Here is a 15,252-nt window from a genome sequence, read left to right as displayed (position 1 = left end):
GAGTAAGTAATATTCTATCTTTGCTAGCTAAAGTTTGTCTAATAGATGTTCTGACATGGGGTGACGCACGCTAACGTTGCCTGTTCCTGTTAGGCCTCGTCGTCATGAATGAAGTAGAACAATACTTCATGGGTTACTTCTTTTTGCCTCTAAAATTATTTTCTATACTTCATCTTCCTAACCTTCGTTTTACTGTATACTTCTGTCTGAATTTTACTCATCATCCTTTTTGTCACAACTCGCTAGTCGCCATTAATTAGGACTTTTGCTCTTCAGGTGGCATGTTTGGGTGGGGTGAGGTTGGGGGAAGGGGGGGAGATGAGGTGGTAGCAGGAGTATATCATCGATCCATTATGGTTTATGGAGGCCTTCATTAGCTGTTTTTGTTTTGTTTGTGAAAATGGCTGGGCGTCTTGCACGAGTATGTCAATCCACAAGTGTTGCGATTGTACAACATTTGTTACACAACAACATTTATCGACCCCATTGAGACACCGAAACATGAATATTAACAATACATACATACATTAATAACTAACTTTTAATGTATTAACTTTAAATACATTTTGAACGCCAGGAGTGTGGTTAACTTATGGATTGCAATCAATGACAATGGGACGTGCAAAACCAATTTAATGATCGCATGAGCCACACTATTCCCCGTAGCCATCTGAAGATTTGTCTGACTGAGGCCAGAGTGCAATATTCTCTCAAGTTGTTGCAGGTTTGTGGTGGTGAGGATCTCTCTGCTAGCGGTAGAGATGTAGCTGCAAATTGAACTTGCTCTAACTCTACATGTAAGGACCTGCTGTGATGTTTCTGTGCTACCAAAACACATGGAGGACCAATCTGTCTGAGGACGCCCTACACCTTGCTCTTACTCATCAGAGTAGGGGTGACTGTAACAACCCCAATAAGGAACATGGTGGCAATTGCCTGGAAATCATAAAGGTCACCTACCGATTGCAACTCTCCAAGAGTTATTCCAGCCTGCACAAAAGCAAAGTTGAAAACCCATTTGAGAATCTGCCTTGTTAGAATAGATATAGTGGTCGCATGCTGTAGGGATTGGATGTGACAGTTTATAGAATGCTTATCCCATGAATCAGTCCAAGTGGTTCAATAACTGAGAATCTGCCTTCTTGGATGCCCAGAAAGATGGCAACACAAGGGTGTTTCTCACCTAAGTCTTAGTTCTAACAACTAAACATCAATCCGAAATCAAAGTATCAAACAACAATTGATAGAAAATTGCCTAGACAGGAAATACATTGGCAAACCCCAACAAATAGATATCCTATCATTGAACATTTAAGGCCTGATGCAGTGGCATCACAACAAAGCATTTACCCCAACCATGTCGAAATAACTCATGCCAAATGATCTTAAAAAGAAAAATGCATACCCTCACTGTGACATAAGCAGCTGGGATGAGTCCAAAAAAGGTTGCCAGGAAGAATATATGGTACGGCACATCTACTATTGGCGAGGCTACGTTAATGAATGTGTTAGGTAATGTGGGTGTCACCCTAAGGAAAAGCATATAGTTCAATAGGCTATCTCTTCTTTTAGCTACCTGAGAGAGCAAACAGCAAAGACTGAACACTTGTTATTTGATAGAATTTATAGAAGCAAAGATAATGCCAGGGTTGAACCAATTTTCACCTGGGCTTGGAAGAAACTCAATTTGTCTGGCCATAGAGAGAAGACAAGGGGCCTCCCTATCAATTTTGATAGGAAATAACATGACGAAGCACCAGCTGTGGCAGTGAAGACAACCAAAGCCACACCCTTGAGGACTCCAAAAAGGGCTCCAGCAAGCAGTGACATAAAAACAGTTCCTGGAATCATAAAAGTCTGCATGAAGATGTAGACCACACAATATCCCACCAGAACCTGTATGGTGTAGTCGCTGGTGTAACTTTCAAGGTTATTCCTACAGATGTAACAATACTGAAAAATTAATATATATATCAATCAGGTCATGTATGTTCCCAATCATCAAGAATCAGATTAGCCAGTGGCAATTCTAGCAGGAAGAAAAATCTACGTGGCCAAAAATAAGAGATTAGCATGTGGCAGAAACCAAAACAAGATAAATTGCTGACCAAGGAAAACTATGATGATAATCCTATTGATAGTTTTTATATATAAAATAAAGAAAAATGCATCTCTATAATGTAGGTAAGCATTCACGAGCTCTATGCTCTAGAAAAACATGGGAACTGAGGAACTCTAACACTTGAAAAATTCAGTTTAGTAGAGAAATGCAGTGGCAAAGCTGTAAGCTGAACAAGGAATATCACTGAACAGGTTGATGTGAATGATAACTTAGTGCACACCAACGACCTCATTAATGTGTTGTATAAGAATACACATACACACGCATGCTTGGATGCATGGATGTGCATAGGTCTGCCAGTTGACTCTCATATTAACAGGAACAGAATTAATTTTAGTATTTGGTATATGGATTATTTTTCTTAAAGTTCTGATATTTCTCTTTTCTAATTCTCTTCTTTTCCTCCAATCTTGGTGGTGGTAAGGTGTGGCTTGAACCTCAGAAAAAGATTCACATTGTTTCTTTCTTCTGACAACCGGTTTTCTTTGACAGAGATGAGTTCCCCATGATGATACCAAAAAATCAATATAGAACAATACCACAGCTACTGTTAAAATTTGGAGAACTTTATATGGTTTTCTAAGAAATTGTTGTGATGCCCCAAAAATCCAAGAGAAAGTTAAGATCCAAAGTATTTCCTTTGATGGTTTCCCAGAAAATAAAAATGCCTTTGTAGAAAAATGACAATTAGGTGTTTAATTCCCTTTGGTCGGAAGTTGAAAACATCATAACAATCATCAGTTCAAATTCACCAGTTCTGACATTTGATATTGAAGACTGAAAGAAGTTGGATGGATCAAGTAAAAAACACGTATTGAATTAGAAGCTTCCATTTGCAGGGTTCCCAAAGCCTAATTCTGAAGATTATCTACTGTAACACCCCTAAACTGAAATATCCACACAAACAATTTCATATTGTATTTACATGGACCTTCACCACAAGTCATATCATAATCTGAAAATGGAAAAAAGATGCTCAGAATATGGACAAAAATAGAAATCGCAGTAAGCCAGTCAGCGAATCTGGACATTTTCATACTGAACGCATTCAATAAAACCATGGAATTCCAGCATCAATACAAAAGGTAGAATAAAAGGGGGGAAATGGGCAAAAAAAAAAAAAAAGATTCATTGAAAATTGAAATGCCCACAAATCTCTTTCAGAGCATCAATAAATGAATACCATAATTTTCTCTCAAAAAACTAATAAAACTGAGAAGTGCCCACAAATCAAATCACCAATAAAAAATAACCAGAAATCAAATCGGCATATAGAAACTCCTAAACTAAAGTCGCAAATCATCCAGAAAGCGGAAATTCATGGAACCCAATACGCCAAAACAAAGGGCAAGCCTCCTCGTCTCCTTGCAAAGAAAGCCCTAATTCAGTCTTTGTTCCTCATTAACAGAAAATTCCCAAACGAATTCAAAACCCTAAAATCGGACAGAACCCATCAGAATCCCCTAGCTAAATAAATTTACCTGAGAATTTGAAGATCCTCGAGAGTCCTGGGCAACTTAAGGAAGCTGTAATCAGAAGCCGGCATCGTCAAATAAACACAGGCAAGCCCCAAGACAAAGGTGAAAACGACGCTAGATGCTGCCGCCACCTCCCAGAAACTCAAAGGAAACTTAGATCCATTGTTCCTGATTGCGATTTCCCCTCTCTTCTCCATTCCGCTCTAACTAGAGAAACACACCGACAAATTAAGGGTTGTGTTTTCTGCCTTGGCGTGATATTTCAGACGTTTCAGCCCAGGTGCATTAGAAGAAGAGAGAAGGGAAGGAAAACGCAACCCTAATGTTTTAGGGCTCGTTTGGCTTTCGTTTCAGACCTTATCTTCTTCTTCTTCCTTGGTTCTTCTTCGCCTTCATCTCTCTTCCAGGGATAAAGAATATTCCTTGGCGACTAAATTCCCTCCGACCAGCTTTAATGGAGTTATGGAGGTAAAGTTTGGAGAGATGGAAACGGTTTTTGCAGAGGGATGGGGATATTCTGTGACACGTCAGCCACGATTGCCAGATGCAAAAGGCCGCCGCGGACAATCATTGGTGTACGCAACAGACGCCATCTGCTTTCTCCCTTGTTTCTCTCCTATGCACGCAATTCGACGCTCATTGGAAGGACAAGAACAAGATTCGTCAATTGTCTAAAATTACTAAACTACACTTATGTTCTTTTTTAATAAATAATTTTGATATTATGGGCCTAATTACTGAAATACGAGAGAAGCTATATATCAATCCCACGATCTGCTCCAGTTATTCCTGATGTGCGGCCGTTAGTGTTCTGTTCAATAGCGTGCGCGCAGCAGATCTGCTCTCCTTTACTGCCTTTGAAGGTTTAAAACGCTTGGATTGGAACCTACTTCCCTTTTAAGGATGGACGGTTTCGGAGGTGGGATTATATTCTCCGTGCCCGTCCCCAATCCCCAAATTCGGTGTCATTTCTCAAACTTAAATGAATCAAGCCTTAATCATTGAGACTTCAAGATTAACGAATAGTGAATCAATCCAACCCAAACAAAAAAAAAAGGAAAAACGGATCCCATCAGAAAGTTCAGTGAATCATACCCAAATCGATTAGGTCGGAGAGTTCAGATACCCAACAAGATCAGAAAAGATTGTCATCCTTAATTTCACTCTGATGCTATTAAAAAAAATCTATCTATCTATATATATAGATATATAGGTAGATATTATATATAATAAAATTAAATAATCCATGTTAGCACGAAGGAATTTGAGTTTTTTAAGACCTCTTATTTTAATGTATATTATTATTACATTTAAAAAAGATATTTAAGAGAGAGAGAATAGTAATACAACATAATAAAGTAAAATTGTAATAAGTCAAATAATATAAATAGATTGATGTTAAACAATCAAACATAAAACAATAAAAATAAAAATATAATTTTAAAAATTATTAATTTAAAAATCCATTAAACTTCCACCTAAAACTAATAAATATTAACAAAACTTAGTAAAAATTAAAAACATTTCAATTTCACTTAATAAACACTAATAAAAATAAGTAATTTAAAAACAAAAAATATTAATTGATAGTTTTAATAATACTATGATTTAAATATGGGTTTGATATATTGCAAATAGAACATGTGTTCTAATGTTGTATTTTGTTTTGTTTATTCTTTTTTATTTTATTAGATAATTTTTTATTAATTAATTAATTATATTATTAAAATTTATAATTTTTATGAGTCGAGTTGAGACCTTTATTGTGCATAGTGCCAATACTACACAAGAGACTTATATAAAATAGATGACCCATTAAAAATGATATAAAAATAAAAAATAAATGAAAATTTAAAATATAGAACCCGTTTTATCATTTATATGAAGCAAACAAGCCAAACAGGTAATTCCTACCCGTTTTATCATTTAAAATATTCCATGTCATTTTTGAAACAACCAATGAGATGCACTTTCCCAATAACCTAAATAGCATCTTCTCCTAAAATTTCTCCTAAACTACCTCCCCCACTTTCTCTAAAATTATCTTTAATTCCTATTTATCCTCTCCCCTACTTTTTATCTATATCTATCTAAAGAAAGTTTTGACTAAAAATTTTAAGAATTATTTAAATATTCTAACAAAATTATATAAAATAACTTTAAAATATTTATTAAAAACACAAAAAAATAATTTTATATTTTTACAAAATATATCACGAAATTATATGTACTAACAATTTAAATTATGTTTTTTTTTTCTGGATTATCAATTTAAATGTTTTTCAAATATTTAATAATATGTAATAGCTTTAAATAAATAAAATTAATATAACAAATTTTTAAATATTTTATAGATTATTTAAATATTTAAATAACTAAATATTTATCATAACTAGATTTTAAATAGTTAAAATAACGAAATTATGTAATAAATTTAAAAAATTTCTTCAAAGAAGAAAAATAACTATAACATAATATTGAAATTAATAATGATTTAATCTATTATAAAATGAATAATGAAATTATGTAATAATAGTATAAATTATGATTTTATGGATAACTAAATTCAATAAATAATTAACATTTTTAAATTTAAATATTTTACATATTACTTAAGTATTTAAATAACTATATTTTAAATAGTTAAAATATAGAAGCTATATAATAAATTTAAAAATTCTAAAAAGTAGAAAAATAATTATAACATATTATTGAAATTAATAATAATTTGATATTATACATAATATTGTAAATAACAAATTTCACTTATATCAAGTAATAATTTGAGAAAATAACTTTCAAAAAAATTAATATTTATTAATAATAATTCTCCACTCTTAATATGTATTTATTATATAATTATATATACTAAAATTAATATTTATTGTATTTCAATAATTATTTATTGTTTTTTTGATAAATGTATTTTTAGTGATTATGTATAAATTTATTTTGTTTTGTTATTTAATAGAAAACTTTCAATAATTAATGGAGATTAAACTACTATTATTGAAATTTTTAAATTTAATTTATTATACTTATTGTATTTATTGTATTTTTGTTACAACTTATTAATTAATATTTATAGGAGATTAAACTATTATTTGAGATTATACTACTTATTGATTAAGTTAATATATTTTTAGTACTTATTGTTTTTTCATTATCAATATATTTTCAATAACTGTGCATTTTTGCTATAAATTTTCAATAATTATTGGAGATCAAACTATTGTTATTTATTAGAGATGAGACTATAAATTTAGTTGAAATTATAAGTGTTCATGAGTTGGTTCGGTTAGGGCATAGGCTATTTGGCCAACCAAATTGACCTGGTCAAGTTGGGGAGTTGGTCAAATAAAACTGATTGACCTTTTGTGAAAATGGACCCACTCAAATTGTATCAGTTTGGGTCGATTTTTTGGTTTGATCAGTTGATTCAAAAGATTCAAACTTTAAAAATTATAGTGCAATTATTAAAAAATTAGATTTATGATATAAAACATTTTAGACTAAGAAATATGAGAAATTTTCCATGTTTCCATATTAAAAATATAAAATATTAATATATGTCCATGGTTAGGTTGTTCAATTTTGGTCGGTTTACAAATGGCCAAAGTGAAATTGATCTAACTTGGTCGAATTGGAAAATTTTTGAACTAAAACCGACCTAAAATACTAGAAAACTGACCAACTCGGGTCAAGTTGATTGGGTTGGTCAGTTTCATCAGTTTGATGAATAAACCTAACTGAAATTAATTATTTTTATTTTTATATTATAAAAAATTTATTAAAAAGTAGTATATAAACTATGAGTAATTATTAATTATTTAAAAAATTGAAAATATAAAGCAATTGTGTAGAGTTCACATCTGTGCCCCACAATGTCCCATAGCATATCCCCGTCGTTTATTGGGAACATCTCTTGATGATGACATCATCGGTTCTGGTACTATCATTGGGAGATGTTCCCAATACACGGGGAGATGTGTTGTGGAACGTTGTGGGGCGCCCACTTGTGGGGCACAGATGTGAACTCTACTCTTATGTGTTTCTATTAGGGTCATTTACTATAACACACGTTATAGTTTTACATATTTACTTAAACCTACCTTATAGTTTTCATTTTACTAAAACATCCTGTATATTTTACAACTTATTTACTTAATCAACATTTCATTAAGGAGTGATTATTTTTCCATTAGGCCCATGATTTTTTATTCAAAAAATACCCTTAATTTTTTTTTGTATATAAAAGAAAATTGACCAAATATAGCCAATAGAGTGGTTGCCCGCAAGGTTCAAAGTATCGATACGCATCAGCTGATGCGTATCGTGTCGATGGCTTCCCGATACACCCCCTGTAAGGGCATATCAACATTTCATTAAGGAGTGATTGTTTTGCCATTAGGCCCATGATTTTTTATTCAAAAAATACCCTTAACACTTTTTGTATATAAAAGAAAATTGACCAAATATATAGTCAATAGAGTGGTTGCCCGCAAGGTTCAAAGTATCGATACGTATCAACTAATGCGTATCATGTTGATGGCTTCCTGATACGCCCCCATAGGGGGTGTATCGGGGTTCTAACGGGTTCAGGGGGTGGAGGAGCCTTAAACCGGCCCCCTGAACCGGTTTTGAAAAAAGGCAAAAAAGCACTATCGATATCACCCGATACACTCCTATTGACGTATCAGGCGTATCGATATTTTGAACCTTGGTTGCCCATGTCCTATTAAGGGAACAAATGCATGGTAATTTAATTTTTATTTTCTTTTGATTAAATTTATTTAAATGAGCATTAGGGTCAGCACTATCATTTTCCACCGTAATCTAATGGAAGATTGATTAAATTCATTGCAAAGTATAAGTGTTGTTTTAGTAAAATACTAACTATAGGGTAGATTTTAATAAATCCATGAAACTATAAGGGTATTAGATCAAATGACCATTTTTATTATTTAGCTTTCACTTAATAAATCTCGTGTATCACATGGGTCCCCGCTAATAACTATAAGAAATTAAGAAGCTCTAACAATTTCAGCATGTGTAGTTGGGATGTTTTTCGTCATGAGTTGCATTCTATTGGAAATTATCTTTCTTAGTCATTTCCCAATACTCTCTTGGAGCAAAGTGTGGTAGGGGTCTTCCCTCCTCTTTTTTATCCAAGTGGGTTTCCTACAAGCAACCTCCTTTTTGGAATTTCTAGAGGAAAGCAAAGTGATTGGAAAATCTCTTCTCAATCCTTTTTTTTTTTATTCCCTTCTAGGCTTCCTACTGGTAGGTGTCTATAGATAACTGATTCCCAATCTTCATGCTTCATTAGAGAGCTTCCATCATGCAATGATTCAAATAAAGATAGGCATGAGGCATCATTAATGTTAATCTAAGCACATTAGACAAAACTATGACTAGGGGTTGGTAAAGGAAAGATAGTCTCATAGCCCCAACGTTTTTGAATCGCCGTTGATCTGGATGGTCGGACTGTTCAGCCTAGGAATTGTCTAGGCAATCAGTTCCGTTTTACCCAAAACCTAGAATCTGGTAAAAAATCGTTGAAAAAATCAACAAATTATTGACTCGGATGGTTGAACCATCGAACGGATGGTAATCAGTTCCGTTTTTATTTTTTAATTATTTTTAATTTTTTAATTTTACTGTCAGAATGGGCCATCTGTTTAAACCGGATGGTCAGATCGTTGACCCAAAAACCGGTGACCAGAACGGTTCGTTTCCGGGTCATTTTTTAAAACGTTAAGGATTTATACACATGAAGAAAAGAGGATTAATTGAATTCTACGAAAGACAAAACCTAAGCTAACCTTATTAAGAAGAAAAGAATAAATCAGCAACGCTATTAACGTCAATCAAATACCACTAATTTTGCTTAAGTTAGCTAATTAATAGAAAGCTTATCAAACCCACTACATGACTAAAAACAAGTGGTCTGAAACTAACATCATTAGCCTCTTGACCTGGAAACCAAATCAATAAGACCTTAACCATTAACCATAACATTAAAAATAAAATGATCTATTCGCGCGGTTAACCATTAACTATTCATGCCACGTTAAAAACATGATCTGCTACTTTTGGACTTATTAATGAAACATTTGACCAAGAACATAAAGCTTTTGCTTAACAAAATAAACTTGAGCTAACAATGTACAAACCAGAATTAGATAACAGCTATGTTAATAATCATCGGATCAGAGAGATCTTCATCACACACACATGCAATAATAAAAAAAGCAAGAGAGTAGTGAACACCTTTAAATGTGGCCTTCTGACTGGGAAACTTTGCTGCAACGTGAATCACGATGGTCGTTGGAACCCCTATGCAGAATGTGACGATCGTCAAAGCTGGACTAGTACCCAGGTTTGGGTGCAGGATTTTAATTTATGAACGGGAGTTGATGGATTCCAGCACCTTGATCCTACGTGACGATGCTGCTATGGACCGAGTCGCCAGAGACGAGCATATGACGGAAGAGTGCCTGATAACTAATGGATCAATGGTTCAGTCGATGGCGTGTTCGTCCATTAAACTGATGAGTCTCTAAGTCGGCTTTAATGCTGAAATTCAACTCATTTGACAACCGGTACAAGGGGATAAATGGCCCAAAATAAAAGAAAAGAGGGGAAAATGTGGTTAAGAGAGTTGAACCACGGATTTGGTTTGGTGTTATTCTGATTGGTGTTAACGACGGATTTGGGGCGCTGGCTAGTAGGGAGAAGAGGATGGGAGGTTGCCACCGCCGCGGGTTTGAGTCGCAGCAGCGGTGGCGGAACAGCGAGAGAGAGAGAGAGAGAAGGAAGAAGGAAAATGGGTGGCCGGAGGAAGAAAGGGAGAACGCCCCTTCTGGTTATGGGTTGTCAACGGGTTGGGTCTGGGTCGGAACCAGGTGCAACTGGAACCGGCCCAACATTATACGTTGAGGATCCGGACCTGGACCCGATATGGTCTGTAATTTTTTTGGACCCAGAACCGAATTGATCAGTTCTCAGGACAATTATGTATGACCCGATATATCCGATTATAATAAATAAAAAATAAATATTTATGTTTAATGTATATAAAATATTGTATATATATATATATGTCAGGTTTGAATCGATTCGGGACTACATGGAGTAATCGAGACCCTATATCAGGACCCGGAACTAGCCCGTCAATTCTAATTCCCAAAACCAGAATTGACCCAATCGGTTCAGGTCCATCGGGCCCGTCAAGGCAGACCCGATCCATTGACAACCCTACTTCTGGTTCTTCATTGCTAGGGTTAGTATCGAGAGTGAAGGAGAGAGTGGAGGAGATGAATAGTGTACCCTTATGTCTATGAAAGTTTAGGTTATATTTATAATGGGGCATAAGGGGTATTTTTGTAACTTTTGAAATATTTAAGGGCATTTTCATAATTTTGGGTTTAAGAGGGCAAATCAAAATACTCAATAAACTGTGGGGATATTGGGTCAAAGAAAGAAGGGTGGAGATGGTCTTGAGGGTGTATGGAGGTTCTCTATATATGTACTAACAACATTGACCGAAGCATAATCTTTTTAGTTGATGGGGCAAATTATGGTGTTTTTTTAGTGAAAATTGATAGCATAAGGTTTTTGGGTATTTTGGATCAATTGGTGGGGTCAGATTAGTCCAAGAGTTCTTAGATCAGGGGATTTTAAGGTACAAACAATTTGATCAATGAAAAAAGCCTGAAACGGAATCTCCTTTACTGGACGGGTAAATGTAGGAATTTTAAGCTGACATTTATCTAGGTAGGGTTTCTTAGGGGCCTAGATAAAATCATGGGGTTTTATCAATTTGGATGTATTCAGATTAAGGGAATCAGTTATCAATTTCTAAATGTCTTGGGTAATTTGGTAAGGCTTAATCAGTTCAAATGTGTTCAGATTGAGGGAATTTGAGGTACGACCATATCAACTAACGAAAAAGCCCGAAATAGAATCTTCATTTGATGAAGGGGTAAACGAAGGAATTGTGAGTTGAGATTTATTTAGGTAGGGTTTCTAACATGCCTGGACAAATTGGTAGGGTTTGATTGGTCAAATGTGTTTGGATTAGAGGAATTTAGTGTATAGGTGATCTGACTAATGAAAATGCTCATAATGGAATCTTTGTTCGATGAACTGGCAGATAGGGGAGTTTTGAGTTAAATATTGTACGATGTTGTTTCTAAGTGTCCTAGATGAATTAGCAGTGTTTTGATTAGTTCAAATGTGTTCAAATTAAGGAAATTTGGGGTACGGGTATTCCGACAAATAAGAAGGCTCGTAATGAAAACTTTGTATAGTGAATGGGTAAAATGGATATTGTTAGATCTGAAATTTGTTGGGTGGTCAATCAAGTGGTTGAAGAAAGTTTTGGTGAGGTGGGTGTCATGGGGGAGGTGTCGTAATGGAGATTTTTGATTTTTAGAGTAACGAGTAACGAGAGTTATCGATTTGGAATCTTCGCATATGAGAAGTAAAATGGACATTTTTAGGTCTAAAATTTTCTAGGTGGTTAATCAAGTGGTAGATGAAAGTTATGGTGATGTTTGGAGTGTTAGAAGTAGTGTTGTGATCGAGATCTAGGATTTCAAGAGTACTGGGTAATAGAAGTGGTCGATTTGGAACCTTTCTAGATGAGGTCAAAATGGGAATTTCAAGGTCTAGAATTTGGTGGATGGATATCTCAGGGTCCTTTGACTCTAATGGGAGTGTCCAATGGCTTTAGAAATTTTAGAATCATGAGAATCTAGGTTGTGGGTATTTTGGCTAACGATAAAGCTCAAAATAGAATCTTGGTTTGATAGATGGGTAAATAAATGAATTTTAGGATGGACTTTGGTAGAATGGAATTGATTTGAATTACAAGGCCATTGGGAGGGTTTGATCGTATCAAGGGACATGTGGATCGCCAGAATTTTGGCACAAAAAGTGTTGGAGTGTTAAATGTGTTGAAATGGAGTTTCTGATGGATAAACGATGAAATCAAGGAATTTAGGGATAAAATTTGGTTCCCTGGGATTTTGGCATATTTTGGAAAGATTGGTGAGGTCTGACTGGTCATCAGGAACATGAAAAGTGGGCTAGAGAGGGGACCGAGCAAAAATCGGGTGTTGACATCACCGAACTATCCGAAGAAGAGTATGTGAGAATTTAATGATGCATAAAGTATGAATCCAATGCTAATCTGGCCTTTATATAGGCTTCAGATGCATAGTAGGAGTGTATGTGTTGGGCAGGTGGAGGACACCTTTCGATTTTGTGGAACACTTGGAGCCTGACTTGAACACTTGAAGCTCGGTCGGGACACCTAGAGCTCAGTCAAGGCCACTTGGCACTCGAGTGTTACATGCTCAGCTGACCTGCCCACCACGTTGTAGATGCATGGAGTGGGCTCGGGGCTCACTGTCTAATGGGGTTGTCATATGTGTTTGCAACTCTGTTGCATGGATTGCCAAATGGTTGTCTCCTGGACATGTGGTGATGTTTGGACCTCACCCTTTAGGGTAGCTCATCTCGGCAGAAGTTATCTCATCCAATTGATAGCTCAGTTAACTTTCCAAGCCATTAGCTAGTCAGGCGAGGTGGACCATGACTTTCGAGGTGGTCCCCAATTACCTCCTTGTAAGAAGTTATGCATGGTTACCTCCTCCTCGATGAGCGAGTTACGCATGGTTGGGCGAGGTGCACCATGGCTCTCGAGGTGGTCCCCAATGCCCTGAGGTCAAGCTATGTCGTCAAAATCCGGCTCATGGGTCAAACTGCAGCTCTTCTATGGCTTCCATGTGTCCAGTTACCTTGAGATCGGTTTTGTCCACATCACTTGCCCCCCACTTCTGAGTCAAGGTGGTTCAACTCGAGTGTAGGAAGTCTTTACTTTCATAAATCATCCTTATCGAATGTTTGGTCACTTGTTATCTTCTGAACTTCTTGGTCTATTTGGAAACATCGCTTGGAAGGGCCCTAATAGGTGCGTCACTTGTATGCGTAGACCTAAGGATGTTTATTAACCCATTTCGGACTTCAAAAACTTGCCCAACTAATTTGGTTCCTCGAGGACTTCAACCGTCGTGGATCCTAGCCGTTGAACCCATTCGATCATAGCCGTTTGGCATCCGCGATCTCTGAAACTCGTAGGGAGTCGAGGCAGCTCACTTCAGCCCCTAACAAGCTCGAGATTAGCCCTAGCGAACCTTTCATCCCAACCCAATGTACCTTGGCTGACTTGAAAAGATTTTGTCTTCTCTACAGGGTTCCTGATATGTTTTGTTTTAGGCTCCCTACTCGAAATGAGGCCCCCTGACATCATAGTGACAATGAAGTCTGTGTGTTTGAGCAGCACTTTATTGTGGGGTTGAGGTTTCCCCTCCCACTTCTCATGATTGACCTCTTAAACCGCTTTTTGATTACCCTAGGGTAACTTTCCTCTAATGCCTTCAGGCCCATCATAGGGGTAGCCTTGACAAGGCACGCATATGGGTTCCCATCAATATTAGGAATTTCTTGGCCTTGTGTGAGCTTAAGCATCACCCAAGGAGCGGATGTTGGGAAGTTTCATTGTCAAGAAGTCGAGGTCAAAGAAGAGGAAGATTGTGAAGGATAAGTCTTCCCACTCCGTTAAGGCACAAGCCATTACAAGTACCACCGAGGTCATTGCCTTGGAAGACAAGGAACCACATGTCCAAGTATCTAAGCAACCCATAAGGCCAAAAGTATGAGCTAGGGCCAGGGATACTCCAACGCCACTACTCCCAGAAGTCTCTTGATCTTTGAGCTCATTAGCCCCCCACAGCTCCTGAGCAAGCGCCAATCTAGACTCTCGCTTGGTCGGTTTGCCGAAGTTACTCTGTACAGGAGCATACAGTTGCCTACGAGCTGAGTCGGCGGTTGGTGCTGCCTTCATCGTAGGCAAAGATGGTAGCCCCTTATCCTTCTTTCTTCCGTATTTTCTTGCATTATTCCCGATTTTACTTGACGTTTTAGGCCAACACTATGGCTCAAAGGGTTTGTCCGCAGGCTCAGAGCCATCAAGACCGAGTTGATAATTTGGCTCTAATTGAGGAGAGCTACCTTGCCAAGCTTAACAAGGTGTTGGTGAAGAAGGCCCAGGTGTTGTCTGATTTGGTGGCTCACAAGGCTGAGCATGAGGTAGTCATCTCTATCCATCAAGCGGTTGTTACCGAGCTGCTCCAAAAGCTTGAAGCTTCTAAGTCTGAACATCGAGGCCTTTTGACCCATGCTAGAGAGCCCAAGGCGAGGATGGAGATGGAGGAGGCAAAGAGGACTTAGTTGCTGAGGGCCCAAGAGGAGCTAAAGTTTGAATTTGAGAGGCTCAAGGCGGACAAGGCCAATGAGCAAAGGGTCCAGGAGGACTGTTGGTTGTAGCTTGAACAGAGGTGATCACAACATACAAACTCTCAAAGGAGTACGAGACGGAGAGGGATGATTATGCAAAGTCCTTTGCGGCGAAGGGCTTTCGGTTGTGCAAGCTTCTATCCACTATGATACCAGACCGTCTCATTAGCCAATTAAAGATTACGAAGGCAATCGATGATCTCTTCTTAGTAGCTGACGTGGACACCAAGGCCGATGAAGAGGGCGAGGTGACCGAATATGACATTGTGACTCCTGCCAGCGACC

The 15,252-nt window shown here is 36.8% G+C and overlaps 1 protein-coding gene across 1 annotated transcript; it reads right to left on the bottom strand.

Moving 5' to 3' along the window:
- Positions 1–490: 490 nt before the first annotated feature.
- Positions 491–4,114, bottom strand: LOC104609602 (putative membrane protein At4g09580). The gene is made up of 4 exons (XM_010275972.3): positions 3,604–4,114; positions 1,666–1,936; positions 1,406–1,576; positions 491–990 (listed from the first exon to the last, which is right to left on the bottom strand). Exons 1-4 carry the CDS (start codon positions 3,795–3,797, stop codon positions 865–867), a joined length of 762 nt encoding a protein of 253 aa, XP_010274274.1. The 5' UTR covers positions 3,798–4,114; the 3' UTR covers positions 491–864.
- Positions 4,115–15,252: the final 11,138 nt, after the last annotated feature.

This window comes from Nelumbo nucifera, chromosome 3, assembly GCF_055504915.1.
Source record: "Nelumbo nucifera cultivar China Antique chromosome 3, China Antique-T2T, whole genome shotgun sequence".
Classification (NCBI taxonomy): Eukaryota; Viridiplantae; Streptophyta; class Magnoliopsida; order Proteales; family Nelumbonaceae; genus Nelumbo; species Nelumbo nucifera.
Note: the sequence above shows the minus strand (reverse complement) of the source record. Positions and strands in the feature narration are given on the sequence as shown.